The sequence below is a fragment of the Mobula hypostoma genome, chromosome 1, assembly GCF_963921235.1.
Source record: "Mobula hypostoma chromosome 1, sMobHyp1.1, whole genome shotgun sequence".
NCBI classification, from domain to species: domain Eukaryota; kingdom Metazoa; phylum Chordata; class Chondrichthyes; order Myliobatiformes; family Myliobatidae; genus Mobula; species Mobula hypostoma.
The window spans coordinates 193011071-193033616 of record NC_086097.1 but is presented as its reverse complement, the minus strand read 5'-3'; the positions used below and the strand labels follow the sequence as shown (position 1 = coordinate 193033616).

At 41.0% G+C, this 22546-nt stretch overlaps 1 protein-coding gene across 15 annotated transcripts in view; it reads right to left on the bottom strand.

The window, feature by feature from the left end:
• The window catches only part of dlgap1a (discs, large (Drosophila) homolog-associated protein 1a), an 890995-nt gene that overhangs the window by 226631 nt on the left and 641818 nt on the right, over positions 1-22546 (bottom strand). For 14 of the 15 annotated variants that reach the window (XM_063062219.1, XM_063062200.1, XM_063062175.1 and 11 more), the window contains one exon: positions 6300-7327. In XM_063062219.1, coding sequence (XP_062918289.1) covers positions 6300-7256 — 957 coding nt within the window. In that variant the 5' untranslated portion in view covers positions 7257-7327. Of the gene's footprint in view, positions 1-6299; positions 7328-9957; positions 10118-22546 lie in introns of all 15 variants that reach the window. The other variant, XM_063062209.1, reaches the window with a different exon arrangement.

Genomic DNA, 22546 nt, shown 5'->3' with positions numbered 1-22546 from the left:
AGTCACAATTCGTATATTTCCTACAATTCCATGTGTTAAAAAAAAACTTTGTTCTATAATCTCTTGTGTTTCACCTTAAGAAAGAACTTCTGCAAGTCCAAGTACATTGCAATAGAGGGATGCCCTTTCAAAACAGAGATGAGGAGAAATTTCTTTAGTCAGAATGTGGTGAATTTGTGGAATTTGTTGCCACATGCAGCTGTGGAGGCCAGGACATTGGGTGTATTTAAGGCAGAGATTGATAGGTTCTTGATTGGACATGGCGTCAAAAGTTACGGGGAGAAGGCCGGGAACTGGGGTTGAGGAGGAGAAGAGAAAAATACTGGCAAAGATTGAATGGCAGAGCAGACTCAATGGGCCAGATGGCCTAATTCTGCTCCTATATCTTATGGTCATCCATTGGTTCTCCCTTAATTACTCTGCTTGTTAAACCTAAAAAAACTCTAATAGGTTTCCACTTCTATAAATCCATATTGACCCTGCTATATTATTACTCCCTGATAATTCATTTGACATTTTCCCTATTAATGACACTGGGCGAACTGGTCTATAGTCCTCCATTTTCTATTTCCCTTATTTCTTAAATGGTGGGATTACTTTTGCTTCCTCCCAATATGTAAGAATTGTTCTAAAATCTATGGAACTTTGGAAGATGAAATCACTATCACAGCTAACTCTTTCAATACTTTGGAATGAAGATTCAGGATGATATTTTGGCAATTCAGGAAAGGGATGGTGGGAGAATACACAGCAGTCCTCAATGAGCTGTCAGTGGAGGAAAGGGTAAGCAGCTTCAAATTCGTAGGCATTGAGGCAGTTGTGATGAAGCTTGAAGAGACTTGGTATGTTACCAAAGACATTTTAAATTATTGTAGGAGTGTGGTGGAAAGCATTCTAACTGGTTACATCACAGCCTGGCATGAAACGTTCAATTCACAGGATCACAAGAGGAGAGTTATAGACACAACCAGATCCTTCATGGGCACAGCCCTACCCTCCAGTGAGGACATTTTCAAGAGGTGGTACTTCGATAAGGTGGCATCCATCATTAAGGACACTTATCATCTTAGACATGCTCTCTTCTTGTTAATACAATCAGGGAGGAGGTGCAGGAGCCCGAAGACCCACACTCCATAAGTTAGGAATAGGTTCTTTTCTTCCATCATCAGATTTCTGAATAACCCATGAACCCATGAATAAACATATAACCATATATAACAATATAAAAATTTACAGCACGGAAACAGGCCATCTCGGCCCTTCTAGTCCATGCCAAACTCCTACTCTCACCTAGTCTCACCGACCTGCAGTTGGTCCATAACCCTCCCTTCCCTTCCTGTCCATATATCTATCCAATTTAACTTTAATCGACAACATCGAACCTGCCTCAACCACTTCTGCTGGAAGCTCATTCCACACAGCCACCACTCTCCGAGTAAAGAAGTTCCCCCTCATGTTACCCCTAAACTTTTGCCCTTTAGCTCTCAACTCATGTCCTTTTATTTGAATCTCCCCCACTGTCAATGGAAAAAGCCTATCGTTATCAACTCTATCTATCCCCCTCATAATTTTAAACACCTCTATCAAGCCCCCCTCAACCTTCTACGCTCCAAAGAATAAAGACCTAACTTGTTCAACCTTTCTCTGTAATTTAGGAGATGAAACCCAGGGAACATTTTACTAAACCTCCTCTGTACTCTCTCAATTTTATTGACATCTTTCCTATAATTCGGTGACCAGAACTGTACACAATACTCCAAATTTGGCCTTACCAATGCCTTATACAATTTCAACATTACATCCCAACTCCTATACTCAATGCTCTGATTAATAAAGGCCAGCATACCAAAAGCTTTCTTCACCACCCTATCCACTTGAGATTCCACCTTCAGGGAACCATGCACCATTATTCCTAGATCCCTCTGTTCTACAGCATTCTTCAATGCCCTAATATTTACCATGTATGTCCTATTTTGATTAGTCCTACCAAAATGTAGCACCTCACATTTTTCAGCATTAAACCCCATCTGCCATCTTTCAGCCCACTCTTCTAACTGGCCTAAATCTCTCTGCAAGCTTTGAAAACCTACTTCATGATCCACAACACCACCTATCTTAGTATCATCTGCATACTTACTCATCCAATTTACCACCCCATCATCCAGATCATTAATATATATGACAAACAACATTGGACCCAGTACAGATCCCTGAGGCACACCGCTACACACCATCCTCCAATCTGACAAACAGTTATCCTCCACTACTCTCTGGCGTCTCCCATCCAGCCACTGCTGAATCCATTTTACTGCTTCGATATTAATGCCTAACGATTGAACCTTCCTAATTAACCTTCCGTGTGGAACCTTGTCAAAGGCCTTACTGAAGTCCATATAGACAACATCCACCGCTTTACCCTTGTCAACTTTCCTAGTAACCTCATCAAAAAATTCAATAAGATTTGTCAAACATGACCTTCCACGCACAAATCTATGTTGACTGTTCCTAATCAGACCCTGTCTATCCAGATAATTATATATACCATCTCTAAGAACACTTTCCATCAATTTACCCACCACTGACGTCAAACTCACAGGCCAATAATTGCTAGGTTTACTCTTAGAACCCTTTTTAAACAATGGAACAATATGAGCAATATGCCAATCCTCCGGCACCATCCCTGTTTCTAATGACGTTTGAAATATTTCTGTCAGAGCCCCTGCTATTTCCACACTAACTTCCCTCAAGGTCCTAGGGAATATCTTGTCCGGACCCGGAGACTTATCCACTTTTATATTCCTTAAAAGCACCAGTACTTCCTCTTCTTTAATCGTCACACTTTCCATAACAACCCTTCTTGTTTCCTTTACCTTACACAATTCAATATCCTTCTCCTTAGTGAATACCGAAGAAAAGAAATTGTTCAAGATCTCCCCCATCTCTTTTGGCTCCACACATAGCTGTCCACTCTGATTCTCTAAGGGACCAATTTTATCCCTCATTATCCTTTTGCTATTTAAATAACTGTAGAAACGTTTTGGATTTATTTTCACCTTACTTGCTAAAGCTGCCTCGTATCTTCTTTCAGCTTTTCTAATTTCTTTCTTAAGATTCTTTTTACATTCTTTATATTCCTCGAGCACCTCATTAACTCCAAGCTGCCTATATTTATTGTAAATCCCTCTCTTTTTCCAAACCAAGTGTCCTATATCCGTTGAAAACCATGGCTCTCTCAAACTTTTAACCTTTCCTTTCAACCTAACGGGAACATAAAGATCCTGTACCCTCAAAATTTCACCTTTAAGTGACCTCCATTTCTCTATTACATCCTTCCCATAAAACAAATTGTCTCACTCCACTCCTTCTAAATCCTTTTGCATCTCCTCAAAGTTAACCTTTCTCCAATCAAAAATCTCAATCCTGGGTGCAGTCCTATCCTTCTCCATAATTATATTGAAACTAATGGTATTGTGATCGCTGGACCCGAAGTGCTCCCCAACACATACCTCCGTCATCTGCCCTATCTCATTCCCTAACAGGAGATCCAACACTGTCCCTTCTCTAGTTGGCACTTCTATGTATTGCTGCAAAAAACTATCTTGCACACAATTGACAAACTCCAAATCATCCAGCCCTTTTACAGAATGGGCTTCCTGGTCAATGTATGGAAAATTAAAATCTCCCACAATCACAACCTTGTGGTTTCTGCAAATATCTGCTATCTCCTTACAAATTTTCTCCTCCAGTTCTCGGTCCCCATTAGGTGGTCTATAATGCACCCCTATAAGCGTCACTCCACCTTTCCTATAACTCAGTTCCACCCAAATAGCCTCCCTGGAGGAGTTGACTAATCTATCCTGCCAGAGGACCGCTGTTATATTTTCTCTGACAAGCAATGCAACACCTTCCCCTCTTGCCCCCCCTATTCTATCACACCTGAATCAACGAAATCCTGGAATATTTAGTTGCCAATCACACCCCTCCTGCAACCACGTTTCACTAACAGCTACAACATCATATTTCTGTGCCTCCGGCACAGATTCCGGCCCTGTAGCTCAGAAGGGTAGGGAAAGGAAGCAGAGGGCAGTAGTAATAGGGGACTTGATAGTAAGGGGGTCAGATAGGCGATTCTGTGGACGCAGTCCAGAGACCCAGATGGTAGTTTGCCTCCCTGGTGCCAGGGTCCGGGATATTTCTGATCGTGTCCAAGATATCCTGAAGTGGGAGGGAGAGGAGCCAGAGGTTGTGGTACATATAGGTACCAATGACATAGGTAGGAAAAGGGGAGAGGTCCTGAAAGGAGAATATAGGGAGTTAGGAAGGGAGTTGAGAAAAAGGACCGCAAAGGTAATAATCTCGGGATTACTGCCTGTGCTACGTGACAGTGAGAGTAGGAATGCAATGAGGTGGAGGATAAATGCGTGGCTGAGGGATTGGAGCAGGGGGCAGGGATTCAAGTTTTTGGATCATTGGGACCTCTTTTGACACAGATGTGACCTGTACATAAAGGACAGGTTACACTTGAATCCTAGGGGGACCAATATCCTGATATTGATTTGCGAGGGTTACTGAGGTGACTTTAAACTAGAATGGCTGGGCGGTGGGAATCAAATTAAAGAGACTAGGAGAGAGGAGGTTAGTTCACAAATAGAGAAAGCTAGTAGACAGTGTGTGAGGGAGGATAGGCAGGGGACAGAGATCAGGAGCACTCAGACCAAAGATGTAGGGGACAAGGAAGAAAAAGGTAACAAAGTTCTTTGCTCCATTAAGGATAAAAAGAGGGTAAGAGGTGGAGAGTTTCTTAAATGCATCTATTTTAATGCTAGGAGCATTGTAAGAAAGGTGGATGAGCTTAGAGCGTGGATTGCTCCCTGGAAATATGATATTGAAGCTATTAGTAATGAATAGTACTTCGTTATTTCTTATATTTTGTATCATTTATTTTACTTTTGTAATTTATAGACTTTGACGTCTTTGCACTGTGCTACAACTGCAAAAGAACAAATTTCACATCATATGTAAATGATGATAAATCTGATTCTGATTCTGAGGATCATCCGCTTCTGAGAATTTATAGGTTTTCACTCACAGTAATTTTGCTAATGCGCTGTTTTTAAAAACAAGTTCTAATTAATTAAGCTCTTCTTGCACTGCAGACCCATTGCTCTCCACTATCTCTGAAAGGCTTCTGTGAGGACAGACACAAAATACTTACCCAGTTTTTCTGCCATTTCTTTATTCTCTTACATAACTTATTTCCCAATATAGAATGGAAATAGAAAAAAACAGGAAAATAATAAATGTGACACAAATTTTTCCCTTAAAATCACTTCTGTCTTATTATTGTTTTTAAATTACAGTTTGAAGTAATTAAAACATCATTAGTCCACATTAAGAACAGTCATATTTATAATAAAACACAATCATGACTTGTCTGTATTTTTTAAAGTTAGCAGGATCTAATGCCATTAAAACATTCAAAGAAGCAATTTTAAAATGGAGGAACAAAAATAATCTATGAAATATTGAAAATAGTGATTTATTATCTATAAACTCTAAAATCTGTGGTAAGAAGTGGCATAAATGCATGAAGTCCTCTTTTACTAGATTTTTGAATGAATTTGATCTATGACAATATGCTTAGGGAGCTATTGGTTAATGTATTTTATGGGCAATGCAAATGAGCAAAAGAAGTTCCTACTCAATGATATTTTGACGTTAAAAATAGAATAAATCTGATGCATTTAAGTTGTCTGGGGAAAAGAATTGATACCATTCCACTCTTATTTTGATTTTCTCAAAGTTTTCCAGAAAATTCTATAGTGCAGAGATTACCTATGAGTAAAAATGACTGAAGATTCTGTCAGAAAATGTGATATAGAGAATTAGCTTGAAGACATCTAAGAAGGGGGATTTTAAGTAAGTTTATATCTACCATCAATTGAGCAATTCAAGAGTACTTATTACTGGCAACAAACTGAAGCTGAATAAGTATTTGCTTCTTTTCATAAAATTTCCCAGCTTTGTATATCATTAAAGGCTCATAACAAAGGTGCTAGGATGCATTATTATATAACTTGTGCCAATATAAACAGACGAAACATAATTTGCCCAGGACATTTTATGAAAGCAGTACCTCTTGATAACCTTTTTCCAATGCATTAACAGGAACTTTATGGGTCTACTGTACTAATGTTGTTGTGTTCAACAAACATGGCCCCTGCATTCCAAACCAATTCAGTTTATAAATGAGGGTTGCAACTTTAATCACTCCTGACATACACTGTTTTGATGCATACCTGGAGATACTGGCATGAACGTTCTTGCTGGCATGTTTCTGATTTCATGAGAGTTTTATTATCAAGGTTCACTGAGGATTTCTGATAAACTTCATGGGCTCGGCTGACAGTTAAAGTTGAAGACCACGAGCTTTTCTTCATGATCTGTGCATCAACGTTCAGGGGAATATTTACACAAGTTGTGCACTTCATGTCATTATTGCTGCGGGAAGATTTCAAGGTCTGTTCACTGATGGTATTGTAAGCTTCCATGAAGTACTGGGATGCTGAGCGGTCAGGACATCGACCCATGGTCATCACGTTTGTCGGTCCATGATAAAGGCATACATCACCATCCAGGTTATCCTCTGAGCTCCACCAACTTGAAATGTTAGATTTGTTCTTCAATTCTGACTTCCTTTCTCTGCTCTTGCTCCGTTTCCCACGTTTCACAGCATGCACCTCATCGGAATTTGCTTTATGGCCATTTATATTTCCCTTGGAAGGACCTTCCAGAGAATGGGACTTGGTAAACAACTTCTGCACTGAATGGACCAGATGGCGTATCCGTCCTGGACTTTCACTTCGCTGTTCCAGGGCTGACCGTTTATACTGCAATGTATGGAAGCCATCCCGGCGGATTGGGAGCTGCCTTTCAAACTGGTCCAGGAGATTAGCAGGTATCCGATTAATTTTATTGGATGTGGGTGCAGGCACGAGGGCACATTCATCCTTGAGATCATGATGTGAACTATAATGTCTTCTGGGAAAAGTACTGCTGGATATTTGGTCATTGAGTGGAACGGTGCAGTCTGAGTGAAAAGAGTTCCGCTGGGAGTAATATGAATGCTCCCCAGGCTGGGAGTTAACTGGACTGATTATGTATGGCTTCCTTTCCTGTTGATGGGAAAGTGCATCATATGAAAGGTCACAGTTGGCTGTATGAAGGTGGCCTCGGCTGCTCGATAACCCTTTCATTGTCGTGACTCAGACTTTTCCCAAGTCATTTAATACCTGTAGCTAGTATCAAGAGGTGTCTTGAGAAAGCCCTAAAAATCATAAAATGAAACAATTAGTGAGTAACATGGCGGTCCTCCAATAAAAATATCATTGAATTCTTGAAAACATTTTCTATTCCCTAAACCTTTACACACATACAAGAAGCTGATAAGGGATGCAATTAAAACAATCTCCACCATCTTATTCTTAGCTGTATTAAATGAACTTCTTTGACAAAGTTCAGATTATGTTTTAATCAGGTTTCAGACAATTATTTAAAAGTACAATCTCATTTATTTTGAGATCAGTGGTTGGTTATTGTACATTTGAAAAGTAACTTAATTGTTGAAGTAACTTTTTCAAATATCATTAATTTTCCCATGCACTGAAAATCCTGAGAAAATAGCACACAGATTAGGCATACTTTTACCATCACTCTAAATTGAGTTGTCAACTTTAAACCATGACCCCTTGTTCTAGACAAAATATGTTCTGCACATCCATCCTATCAAAACCATTCCGATTCTATGCCTCAATCATAGCCTCTCATACAGTATTCCAGTTCGGTAAGATCTTAACATAGCAATGTTAAAACCACTTTCCCCCTTTACTCCATTAGTATCTTTGCATTGTTCTTTTTGGATCTATGCATAGAATTTTATTAATCTAGCCACATGGAGTTTCATATTTCCTTTAATCTACTTCTAACATTCATTATTTGGCAAAATCTCTACTGCATCTTTTCAGTTGGATACCTACATTTGCCAATATTGGAGTTTATTTGGATACATGCTTTTTCATCCCATCACAACGTAATTTATAAATATGTTGAATTGTGACTCTAACACAGATTCTTGTGAAGCCTTATCGGTCATAATCTAGTTATTGTCCTTTTCTCTTACATCTTAAAGTCAGGTCAATAAATTGTACTTAATTCTATGAAGTTCAACTGAACTGACTAATTGTATTAGGTGCTTTCTGGAAGTCAATGTAAGCAATATTTTCCTTTCCAGACTTCGGTCCTCTTTTCAAAATAAATCACTCATGTTTATCAGGCCTTCAAACTACCCTTTACAAATCCATGGCTGATCAGATTCATTTTTTTTCAGTTTTACGTCAGCTTAACCTCAATAATGAACTAAACAACACATTCGTTCAACACATGTAAACTCCCCTTTTCTTTTAAAAATGGAATCTATACAATTTTGGAAAATGCCATCCATGCTTGAAACTAGAGGTTATCATCAGTTAGCATGTGGAGCATTCATATTTGTCATTTTATGCTTAATGTTCTCTTGAATCAAACAAGAAACAGTCCACCTGAAAGATTGCAAATCAGAGTCAAAGACTTCAACAAAGCTTGTTTGAGGAAATACCTGCCCTATTACCATCAACTTATAACCTGTAACACCAGAGGTTCCAACATAGTATGCCACTGTTAGACATTCTGCTGCTTCGAGACTCGAAAGACCCTGTCATCAAGAACACCCAGCCGGATGTGAGATCAGGCAGGAAGTGGTCAGCCCGTGTAGCAGTTGATGAGGCAGAGTCTAGATTGAAGCACAAGGAGATGGTTGGGGCTATCCAGCTGGGCCTCTAGGGACTTGGATGGACAACCCACAAGTGGTGGTCATCTTCTACAGGTAAGGAGCGCCGTGAACTTATAACACAAGAAATACGAGAGGTAGAAGAGGAGAAGCAGTTAGCTAAAACAGCTGGCCTGGCCAAACAAGGGGCTTGGACCAGGTGGGAAAGTGTTGAACAACGACATCTATCTTGGAATGTTCTGTGGCAGTTGGAACCGCTCGGCATTTCTTTTCTATGCAGAGCAGCGTATGATCTGCTCCCAACACCTGCCAACCTCAGCACCTGGTACGAAGATAAGACAGACAGGTGTGCTGCTTGTGGCGAGAAGGGAACACTTCAACATATTTTGAGTGCATGCAGCGTCAGTCTTTCCAGCGGCATGTACACTTGGAGACATAACAACGTTCTCAAAGTTGTAACAGAAGCCGTTGAGCAGAGAGTACTGCAGCACAACTTATCTCATGCCCCATGCTACACAGAACATCGCATATCATTTGTGATAGAAGGCTCCAAGTCAAGGGTGTACAGCGCAGGCTCACGATCAAGCATACTTTCTTCAGCCAATGATTGGTGTGTCACGGCCGACCTGGATGGGAAAGGCAGTTTCCCGGAGCAAATAGCTTTCACCACATTGCGTCCAGATATAATCATATGGTCTGACACCAGCAGAGAAGTGGTTATTGTTGAACTCACAGTCCCCTGGGAAGACAACATCGATGAAGCCCATGAGCGCAAGTTAACCAAGTATGCAGAATTAAGATCAGAGTGCAGAGGCAAAGGGTGGAAGGTCTCATGCTATCCATTCGAAGTAGGCTGCCGTGGGTTTATTGCGTTCACTCTCCAGAAGTGACTGCATGACCTTGGCTTTACTAGAAGAGAGATCAAGTCAACCAGCAGGGCTGTAGCTGAGGCAGCAGAGAAAGGATCAGCACGGGTGTGGACCAAGTACGTCTAGAGGAGCAGATAGTCAGACAGTGTATACATATCTTGCAAACCCTTCAGTAGTTGCATAGACACCTGAAGAGCAGACTATCTGTTGGATGGAAGTGACCAACAACTCTGATAGAGGCAGATGCCAAGTTTTTAAGCTCACCAGTGGGAGGTGGTGCTTTAGCACTGCTGGCCCACCACCTCGAGGGAGTCTTGATCATAAGTGGGCCAAAACTCCTGAAGACAGGTGGCAGATCAACTGATGATCCCACTGGTGATAGCACAGGACAGTTAACATCTTAGTCCACGTGTATTTTGTAACTCTATAGAAAGGAGAGGAAAGAAAGAACAATTGAAAGAAGAAAACTATGTACAAATAGGGAGTGATCTTTTTTTTTACAACATATTCATTGACTTGTGAGAATAAAATCAGGCCTATGAGGTGTTATGTAGTTAAACCATTTTTTCCATTATGAATAAAATTGTTCCAATTTATGATTAACAGATGCTGTTATCTTCTCTATTTTGTAAATGTCCATTGTAATTTCCATCCATATATTTAAAGTTGGGCTCTCCTGTGATAACCATTTCCTGGTAAGGGTCTTTTTACCAGCCACCAGCAGTACATTCATTAAATATTTATCTTTTTTCAACCATTCTTGAGGTATATACCCAAAATATATGGTCTTACTCTCTAAGGGTATTTCACATTTAAAGATGTCTTGTAGGGCATTATGTATCCCACTCCAATAGTCTTTGATAATGGGGCATTCCCAGAAAATATGATAATGGTTTACATTTTGATCTCCACAATTTCTCCAGCAAGCAGGGAGGTTACTATCATAATGGGATTTCTGAGAGGGTATATTAAAATACCTTATCAAGTTTTTCCACCCGAACTCCCTCCATTTCTGTGAACTGGTACACTTCCATTGATACCTCCATATTATTGTCCAGTCTTCCTCAGATATTATTATCCCTCCATCCTTCTCCCATTTTGTTTTAATGTATGAAGTCAAATGTGTTTTAAGATTTGACAAACCCTTATACATGCTTGAAATTATTCTGCCACCGTTGTCTGAATTATATGCTTTTCTAAATAGCTCTATCAGACATGTACTTGCCTTGGTTACATTTTTAACTGTCCTATTAACATACTGTCACATCTGTAAATACCGGTAAAAGTCTTGTTTTTCTAATAAGTGTTTCTCTTTGAGCATTTCAAAACTGAACATTGTTCCTTCTTTCATTGTATTGCAAATAGCTGTTATTCCTTTAGCTCCAGTCCTTAAATCTAGCATCCAGTTTATTCAGCGTAAAATCTGAGTCATATGCATACCATTTAAGAATTGCAATGTCTCTCTCTAGTTTATATTCTTTTATAATAGTTTTTCATATTTTAAGAGTCCATTTCACCCACAGGTTATCAATATGCCACTGTTATTCTAAGTTAAGGAATGCCCAGACTGCACTTTGGTAAATCTGATCACTTGGCTGTTCTTCTTCTAATTGCCTACAGAAAGAGGCTAAAGAGCAAAACTCCAGAGAAGAGGACAACAAAGAAGGCAGAGGTGTGCCTCTGGGAACAGTCACAACATGCTGGAGGAAGAGAGGGTGCTATCTGCGCCTCTGGGATTGCTTTGAGTCGTGGGACTGTGTCGTGTTTAAGGACTCATCTGTGGATCTGAATAAAGAACACATGGTTGTCATGGACTTTATTAAAACTATTGTAGATGATTGTGTCTCCACAAAATCAGTCGAAGTCTTCCCCAACCAGAAGCTTTGGATGAACCATGAGATCCACATTCTGCTGAGGGCCGGATGAGAGTCATTCAAGTCTGGTGACCCGGGAAAGTTACAAGAGGTCCAGGTATGATCTCAGGAAAGCCATCTCACAGCCGAAGTGACAATTTGGGACTAAACTTATCAATGAAGGCTGCTTGACAATTGAGACAGGGTTTGAAAACTATCACCTCTTATAAAGTTAAATCAAGCTTTGACTGTCAAAGCACAGAGGAACCATTCCGAACTTCTGCAGCCCCCAATTATCCTGTGATTTTAGTCTCTGAGGCTGATGTGTGAACAACGTGCAGGAGGGTGAACCCACAAAAAGCATCCAGCCCATACGGGGTACCTGGTGAAATACTAAAGACCTGTGCTGATCCACAGGCTGGAGTCTTCACTGAGATCTTTAACTTCTTGTTTTGACAGTCTGAGGTACCCACCTGCTTCAAGCAGCCTCCAGTTATACTGGTGCCTAAGTAGAGCATGGTAATCTGCCTCAATGTCAGTCATCCAGTAGCACTTACATCCACAATGATGAAGTATTTTGAGAAGTTGGTGATGAAACATATCAACTCCTGCCTAAGAAGCAACTTAGATCTACTCCAATTTGCCTACTAGAGCAACAGGTCCACAGCAGTTCCCATCTCATTGTCTCTTCAATCAGCCTTGGAATATCTGGATAGCAAAGATGATTACATCAGAATGCTATTTATCAACCATAGCTTGGCATTTCATACTAATATTCCCTCAAAACTGATCAATAAGCTGCAAGGCCTTGGCCTCAATACCTCCCTGTGTAATTGGATCCTTGATTTCCTTATTTGCAGACCTCAGTCAGTTCAGATTGACAACAACATCTGCTTCACAATTTCCATTAGCACTGGTGCACCACAAGGCTGTGTGTTTGGCCCCTTGCTCGACTCATTTTGCACTTATGACTGTGGCTAAGCACAGCTCCAATGCCATATTTACATAGAAACATAGAAACATAGAAAATAGGTGCAGGAGTAGGCCATTTGGCCCTTCGAGCCTGCACCACCATTTATTATGATCATGGCTGATCATCCAACTCAGAACCCCGCCCCAGTCTTCCCTCCATACCCCCTGACCCCCGTAGCCACAAGGGCCATATCTAACTCCCTCTTAAATATAGCCAATGAACTGGCCTCAACTGTTTCCTGTGGCAGAGAATTCCACAGATTCACCACTCTCTGTGTGAAGAAGTTTTTCCTAATCTCGGTCCTAAAAGGCTTCCCCTCTATCCTCAAACTGTGGCCCCTCGTTCTGGACTTCCCCAACATCGGGAACAATCTTCCTGCATCTAGCCTGTCCAATCCCTTTAGGATCTTATACGTTTCAATCAGATCCCCCCTCAATCTTCTAAATTCCAATGAGTACAAGCCCAGTTCATCCACTCTTTCTTCATATGAAAGTCCTGCCATCCCAGGAATCAATCTGGTGAACCTTCTTTGTACTCCCTCTATGGCAAGGATGTCTTTCCTCAGATTAGGGGACCAAAACTGCACACAATACTCCAGGTGTGGTCTCACCAAGGCCTTGTACAACTGCAGTAGTACCTCCCTGCTCCTGTACTCGAATCCTCTCGCTATAAATGCCAGCATACCATTCGCCTTTTTCACCGCCTGCTGTACCTGCATGCCCACTTTCAATAACTGGTGTATAATGACACCCAGGTCTCATTGCACCTCCCCTTTTCCTAATCGGCCACCATTCAGATAATAATCTGTTTTCCTATTTTTGCCACCAAAGTGGATAACTTCACATTTATCCACATTAAATTGCATCTGCCATGAATTTGCCCACTCACCCAACCTATCCAAGTCACCCTGCATCCTCTTAGCATCCTCCTCACAACTAACACTGCCACCCAGCTTCGTGTCATCCGCAAACTTGGAGATGCTGCATTTAATTCCCTCATCCAAGTCATTAATATATATTGTAAACAACTGGGGTCCCAGCACTGAGCCTTGCGGTACCCCACTAGTCACCGCCTGCCATTCTGAAAAGGTCCTGTTTATTCCCACTCTTTGCTTCCTGTCTGCTAACCAATTCTTCACTCACACCAATACCTTACCCCCAATACCGTGTGCTTTAAGTTTGCACACTAATCTCCTGTGTGGGACCTTGTCAAAAGCCTTTTGAAAATCCAAATATACCACATCCACTGGTTCTCCCCTATCCACTCTACTAGTTACATCCTCAAAAAATTCTATGAGATTCGTCAGACATGATTTTCCTTTCACAAATCCATGCTGACTTTGTCCGATCATTTCACCGCTTTCCAAATGTGCTGTTATCACATCCTTGATAACTGACTCCAGCAGTTTCCCCACCACCGACGTTAGGCTAACCGGTCTATAATTTCCCGGTTTCTCTCTCCCTCCTTTTTTAAAAAGTGGAGTTATATTAGCCACCCTCCAATCCTCAGGAACTAGTCCAGAATCTAATGAGTTTTGAAAAATTATCACTAATGCATCCACTATTTCTTGGGCTACTTCCTTAAGCACTCTAGGATGCAGACCATCTGGCCCTGGGGATTTATCGGCCTTCAATCCCTTCAATTTACCTAACACCACTTCCCTACTAACATGTATTTCGCTCAGTTCCTCCATCTCACTGGACCCTCTGTCCCCTACTATTTCTGGAAGATTATTTATGTCCTCCTTAGTGAAGACAGAACCAAAGTAATTATTCAATTGGTCTGCCATGTCCTTGCTCCCCATAATCAATTCACCTGTTTCTGTCTGCAGGGGACCTACATTTGTCTTTACCAGTCTTCTCCTTTTTACATATCTATAAAAGCTTTTACAGTCCGTTTTTATGTTCCCTGCCAATTTTCTCTCATAATCTTTTTTCCCCTTCCTAATTAAGCCCTTTGTCCTCCTCTGCTGAACTCTGAATTTCTCCCAGTCCTCAGGTGAGCCACTTTCTCTGGCTAATTTGTATGCTTCTTCTTTGGAATTGATACTATCCCTAATTTCTTTTGTCAGCCACGGGTGCACTACCTTCCTTGATTTATTCTTTTGCCAAACTGAGATGAACAATTGTTGTAGTTCATCCATGCAACCTTTAAATGCTTGCCATTGCATATCCACCGTCAATCCTTTAAGTGTCATTTGCCAGTCTATCTTAGCTAATTCACGTCTCATACCTTCAAAGTTACCCCTCTTTAAGTTCAGAACCTTTGTTTCTGAATTAACTATGTCACTCTCCATCTTAATGAAGAATTCCACCATATTATGGTCACTCTTACCCAAGGGGCCTCTCACGACAAGATCGCTAATTAACCCTTCCTCATTGCTCAAAACCCAGTCCAGAATAGCCTGCTCTCTAGTTGGTTCCTCAACATGTTGGTTCAAAAAACCATCCCGCATGCATTCCAAGAAATCCTCTTCCTCAGCACCTCTACCAATTTGGTTCACCCAATCTACATGTAGATTGAAGTCACCCATTATAACTGCTGTCCCTTTATTGCACACATTTCTAATTTCCTGTTTAATACCATCTCCGACCTCACTACTACTGTTAGGTGGCCTGTACACAACTCCCACCAGCGTCTTCTGCCCCTTAGTGTTACGCAGCTCTACCCATATCGATTCCACATCTTCCCGGCTTATGTCCTTCCTTTCTATTGCGTTAATCTCTTCTTTAACCAGCAACGCCACCCCACCTCCCCTTCCTTCATGTCTATCCCTCCTGAATATTGAATATCCCTGAACGTTGAGCTCCCATCCCTGGTCACCCTGGAGCCATGTCTCTGTGATCGCAACTATATCATAATCATTAATAACAATCTGCACTTTCAATTCATCCACCTTATTACGAATGCTCCTTGCATTGACACACAAAGCCTTCAGGTGCTCTTTTACAACTCTCTTAGCCCTTATACAATTATGTTGAAAAGTGGCCCTTTTTAATGCTTGCCCCGGATTTGTCGGCCTGCCACTTTTACTTTTCTCCTTAGTACTTTTTGCTTCTACCCTCACTTTACACCCCTCTGTCTCTCTGCACTAGTTCCCATTCCCCTGTTGTGAACTAACCTCCTCACGCCTAGCCTCTTTAATTTGATTCCCACCCCCCAACCATTCTAGTTTAAAGTCACCTCAGTAGCCCCCACTAATCTCCCTGCCAGGATATTGGTCCCCCTAGGATTCAAGTGTAACCCGTCCTTTTTGTACAGGTCACGCCTGCGCCAAAAGAGGTCCCAATGATCCAAAAACTTGAATCCCTGTCCCCTGCTCCAATCCCTCAGCCATGCATTTATCCTCCACCTCATCGCATTTCTACTCTCACTGTCGCGTGGCACAGGCAGCAATCCCGAGATTACTACCTTTGCGGTCCTTCTTCTCAATTCCCTTCATAGCTCCCTATATTCTACTTTCAGGACCTCATCCCTTTTCCTACCTATGTCATTGGTACCTATATGTACCACGACCTCTGGCTCCTCACCCTCCCACTTCAGGATATCGGACACGATCAGAAATATCCCGGACCCTGGCACCAGGGAGGCAAACTACCATCCGGGTCTCTGGACTGCGTCCACAGAATCGCCTATCTGACCCCCTTACTATTGAGTCCCCTATCACAACTGCCCTCCTCTTCCTTGCCCTACCCTTCTGAGCTACAGGGCCAGACTCTGTGCCGGATTTAAGTTTGCTGATGACACAACTTTTGGTGACAAATCAGCATATAGGAGGGAGATTGAAAATCTGGCCGACTGATGCCATAACAACAATGTCAGCAAGACCAAGGAGCTGATTACTAACTTCAGGAGGAGGGAACCAGATGTCCATGAGTCAGTCCTCATCAGAGGATCAGAGGTGGAGAAGGTCAGCAGCTTTAAATTCCTCAGTGCTATTATTTCAGGCGACCTGTCCTGGGCCCAGCATATAAGTGAAATAGAGGCACAGCTTGCTTCCTTAGGAGTTTACAAAGATTTAGCATGACGTCTAGGACCTTGACAAACTTCTGTAGATGAGTAGTGAAGAGTATATCGACTGGCTGCATCCCAGCCTGGCATGGAAACAACAATGCCCTTGAACGGAAGATCCTATAAAAAGTAATGGATACGGCCCAATCCATTACAGGTAAAGCCCTCCCCACCTTTGAGCACATCTTTATGAAGTGCAATTGCAGGCAAGCAGGATCCATCATCAGTGACCCCCACCACCCAGGACATGCTCTCTTCTCACTGCTGCCACCAAGAAAAAGGTACTGGAGACTTTGAACTCACTCCACCAGGTTCAGTAACAGTTATCACCATTCGTCCATCAGGATCTTGAACTAAAGGGGATAACTTCACTCAGTTTTACTTGTCCTATCATTGAAATGTTCTCACAGCCTATGGACTCACTTTCAAGGACTCCTCATCTCATATTCTTGATATTTATTGCTTATTTATTTATTAGTATTATCAATTTATTTTTGTACTTGCACAGTTTGTTATCTTTTTCACACTAGTTGAATGCCCAAGTTGGTGAGATCTTTCATTGATTCTATTATGGTTTTAATGAGAATGTCTGCAAGAAAATGAATCTCAGCTTTGTATATGGTGATATATATATGGACTTTGATAATATATTTACTTTAAACTTTTTTGAACTTTGAATCAGTTGCATTTGAAGGACTCAGATTAGCACAAACCAGACACCAAACATATGTTTGAACAGAGATGGCAACGTAAATCTTGTTACAAATATTGTACTCAAAATTTGGCATTCTTGCTTAGCACGTTCATCAAAGGCACTGTATGTGCCACAAAATGAGCAAATGACACAACAGGGAATATTCTTTTGATGTTAATTTCATGAGTATTGCCATGGATACCGAATGGAGTTCAGCTGCTATTTCCAAGTGATATCATTTTTGTGAATGCTGCATTCTGTTGTTAATGACGCTTCAATATCTCAATCTGATTAGAAAACATTAAAAGAACAGTATTTTTATGAAACAGATGTTGTTTTCCTATTGCCGAGTCACATGTTATTTTAAAGTACTTACACGGTAATGATCAGTTAGAAAAATATCTTGTAACTCTGTAAAATGTCGGAAGGTCATATTCATCTTCCTAATCAAGGCTTTTTTAAAGTTAAGAAAAATAAGTTTGTGTGGTTCATTGCATTGGTCTGTGAAGAGTGATATGGTTTGTGCTAAACTATTCCTATTTCTACTAGTCACTGTAAGGTTTATATGAAATGTGATAAGCTAATGGTATGCAGTATTTATCTTAGGAAACATGCTAACAAAATCCTCCTTCATTCATATTGAATTCATCAACTTATAAGACTAAGAGTAGACCACCTGGCTCGTCAAACCAGTCCTGTCATTTAACATGATCATGTCTGATCTATCTGAGGTCTCTGCTAATTCCCATTGAACTCAATCCCTTGACCTTTCAAAAAAAAACTTCAATCTTCTGTATAAATATTTCTAATGATCTAGTCTTCATAACTCCCAAACGTGAGAAAATCTGCAGAGGCTGGAAATCCAAATCTCCGGTGATTTGTGTGTGTTGCCTTAGTCTTCATAACTCACTGGTAGAGAGCTCCAGAGAATTCTCTCAAAATCAAAAGAAATATAGCAAAAGATAAAGCCTACCAAGATCAGCCCTAGGGCTGACAGGTGGATGTCACATGTGACCTGTGGTTGTGGATGAAGACTGGAAATTTGTAGCATAAACAAATTACATAATGGAAGGCTGATGCCAGCACTGTCGCTGCAGAAAATCATTGATCTTTATTGTACAGGAGGACACACGGCAGTTCAATTAGGCAATGCTAATCAAAAATGGAGTTACTTAGGTTACACCCACTTCTTCCTAGATCTTAATCTGCGGTGTTGTAAAATATGACTCTTTAAGTTCTCATCTGGGTACCTTCTTTCCGCCATCATCACTCCTGAATTTCAGATTCCCTCCTTTTTTTTAGGTGACATTCTTTTTTTTTAGATTATGAAGATATGCAGTCCTCTTTTATTGTCATTTAGGAATGCATGCATTAATAAATAATACAATATTTCCTCTGGTGTGATATCACAAAACACAGGACAGACCAAAAATGAAAAAAACTAACAAAACCACATAATTATAACATATAGTTATAACAGTGCAACAATACCATAACTTGATGAAGAAGTCCACGAGCACAGTAAAAAGTTCAAAGTCTCTCAAATGTCCCACATCTCATGCAGATGGGAGAAGGAAGAAAAACTCTCCCTGGCATACCCAACCATGGTCCAACTCTGAGTCATCCGAAAACTTCGAGCTCTGATCAACTCTCCGACACCGAGTACTGAGCACCATCTCTATCCGAACGATTCGACCTCCATCTCGGTCGCCAACACCAGGCAAAGCCGGGGATTTTGAAACCTTCCCTCCGAAAGATTCCTGACCGCGCAGTGAACAGCAGCGAACTGGCAATTCAGAAATTTTTTTCCTCTGTGCTTTCATGTCCATCTCCATCAAATCAGAATTGTCCATGGCCCCTATTTAACAGATACGATATCATTTTTCACCGGAGGACTGCGCAGGCGCAGCGTGTTGCTCTCTCTCCTCCCTCAATTCTCTCCATTCTCCAACAATTAACTTAAATCTTGAACTTAGCCATTGACCAAGGGCCTTTCTGACAGCTTCATTCATCTCAATTTGACCCTTGATTATAAAGAAAACACCCTCAGCCTGATCAGTCTGAGCTCATAACAATAATTCTTCAGCACTTGTATCTTTCTGATCAAACTCTTCTGCACCCTCTCTAATGCTTGTTGCCCGTCAAGTAATCAAATAACTAATTATGTAATGAAAGTCTTGCAGCAATTCATTACTAGTATTGTGCACAGTATATTAGCAGTCATCTACAGTTCTAGCATGAACTCCTTGCTCTTACAGTACATTTAGCTTGTCCACAAAGTCAGAGGTTCAACATGTACACAGTCCATGCACTCTTGTAAATAAACATTACTGCTTTTGAAGATTTACTGGAACGTTGCATGGACTTAGGGGACTGAATAAGAAAAAGTTGCATAGACTAAGACTTTATTCCCTTTAATTTTGGAGATTGAGGGGTGAACTGTTAGAGACCTGTTGGTAAATGCAAGGTCATCCACTTTGGAAGGAAAAATGGAAGAGTAAATTCAAGTGGTAAAAGGTTGCAGCACGCTGCTCTGCAGAGGGACTTGGGAGTGCTTGTGCATGAATTGCAAAAGGTTGGTTTGCAGGTGCAGTAGACTATCAAGAAGGCAAATGGGATGTTGGCCTTCATTGCTAGAGGGATCGAGTTTAAGAGCAGAGAGGTTATGCTGCAACTGTACAGGGTACTGGTGTGGCTGTATCTGGAGTACTGTGTGCAGTTCTATTCCCCTTACTTGAGGAAGGATATACTGGCTTTGGAGGCGGTGCAGAGATGATTGATTCCAGAGATTAGGGGGTTGGACTATGAGGAGAGATTGAGTCGTCTGGGACTATACTCACTGGAATTCAGCAGAATGAGAGGAGATCTTATAGAAACATATAAAATTATGAAAGTTGTTTCCACTAGTAGGTGAGACTAGAGCTAGGGAACATAGCCTCAAGATTTTGGGGGAGTAAATTTAAGGCAGAGATGAGAAGGAACTGCTTTTACCAAAGAGAGGTGAATCCGTGGAATTCTCTGCCAAATGAAGCAGTGGATGCTACTTCAGTATATATACTTAAGACAAGGTTGGATAGATTATTGCATAGTAGGTGAATTAAAGGTTATGGGAATAAGGCAGGTAGGTGGAGATGAGTCCATGGTCAGACAGCCATGATCTTATTGAATATCAGAGCAGGCTCGATGGGCCAAATGGCTACTCCTGCTCCTATTTATTATGTTCTATGTTCTTACGTACATAAGATTATAGATAGAGTGAAAACAGATAATCTTTTTCCCAAGGAGAGGGTGGTAAAAACCAGAGAGCATAGGGTTAAGATTAGAAGCATGAGATTTAAGAGTAATCAGGGGCAGTTTCTTCATGTAAATTCTTGTGCATATTTGGAATGATCTGCCAGAAATAGTGGTTGGGATGGGCACATTGTTTTCAACACACCCTCCTTGGGAAAAAGACTATGTGTTTTCACTTTGAGTATGCCCAATTCCTGCTGAATACCATACAAAATGAATTTACAGATTAACCTGCCATGCTTTAACCACTCTCTGGGCATACACTTTCTGGATGGAGAAGGTCTCCCTTAAGTATCCTTGGAATCTCTTCCCCTTTACCCTAAACCTTTGTCTTCTAGTTCTATCTACTTCTGATAAGCCATAGAAAAATAATTCTAGCTACAGTATATCCATCATAATTTTTTACACCTCAATCATGTTCCCTCTAAGCCCCCACCTCCCACTCCAGGGAAAATGGATTTAGCCTCTCCATTCTCTCCTCAAAACAGAATTGCTCCATCCAAGCATGTGAACTTGCGGCTTTGCAGTATGATATCACTAACTTTCGTCTGAGAGAACTGAAAGGATTTCATTCCCCTCCCAGACAACTCCAGGTAACTCAGGAGGAATGATGGCCAGTGACCCCGCTGGGCACCTGAACTGGTGAGACCAGAGTTCCTGTCATCTGTGAGTCTTGAGGTTGGAGCCTAGCATTCAGTGATCAACAGGTCCTGGGGTTGAGACCAAAGAACGAAGCCTGAATGTTGACCGAATTCCAGAAGTCGAAGCCCGATGGCTAGAGTCTCAAGTCTGCAAATCTCTATGAGTCTGCTGGGGAAGATGAAGGCCCACTCTCTGTATGTTTGAGTCTACTGGGGGCTGGAGGCCAAAAGTGGCATGCCCTGGGGTTTGAGGACTTGCATGTGCATGAGTGGTTGGGTGGGAAGGAGGAGCAGGACTTGTTTTGCTGTTGTTGTTTTGTCACGAGTCGTATTCTGTTTTGTTGTGTTGTGAATTGCACTGCCAAGCATTGAGGGTTTGTCATACGTGTGCTGGAATGTGTGGTGGCACTTGTTGACTGTCCCAGCACATCCTCAGGTGAGGATTGAGTGAGAGAGTTGGACAGGACTGGGAAGTTTCAGAAGGTCATGAGGCAAGCATTGTCAGATTGGATTAGACGGAGGTGTCATCTTGGTTGTCCTGAACCAGTTGGAATGAAGGACTTGTTTTCATGCTGTATAATAGATACTCCACTCCATCACTAAGACATTATCAAGTAGTTACCAGAAACCTGGCAGAAAGTCTCCTGACGGAAACAAACCACATTAATATCTTCTTTCTGGCTTTGATAAAGCAGAAACTAATCCTGGCTGTATTTTGTGAATGATAAATAATTATTGTATCTCTATTATCAGGACACTTATAGATTGCAAGTTTTTATCTCCAGGTACCAGTTTTCATGTACATGCCTGACATTTCTCTAAAAGCTTAGACAGAGCCTTTAATAAAAGATGTAGAAGTAATTTGAAAAGAGCCTTAAACTCAGCGCTAACACTGAGATTGAAACATTATCCGTTTCTGTCACTAGTAAAAGTGAAGAAATACTAGGTCAATTCATATGCTTCTATGAGAATTACAAAGGTATTTATCACAATTTGACACCAAAAGTCACTTGACTATGGTATTGACTGCAAAAAAATTATACTTACAAAAGCTGCCTTTACGCCTAATGTTATTGCTTTATAAGTGGTATCTTAGAATGAACATCCTGATTTAATTAAATATTGAATTAAGTACTTTGCCAATCAGTACCTTATCTCTGGAAGCTGAGGATAACAATTCAAAGAATACTTTATTGGAACTTTTGGTTCAATAAGCGACTGATTTTTTAATACATTGCACAGAAAAAAATCAAATGCATTAAAAATTAAGCCATTTCATGTTTTAATCTCGGTATCTCAAATGAATTGCATGGGTTTCCTTGCATTTTGAAATCTTAGCATACTGTTAATAAGATTGGTGCATTGGTTGTCAATAGAGCAGAAATGGTAA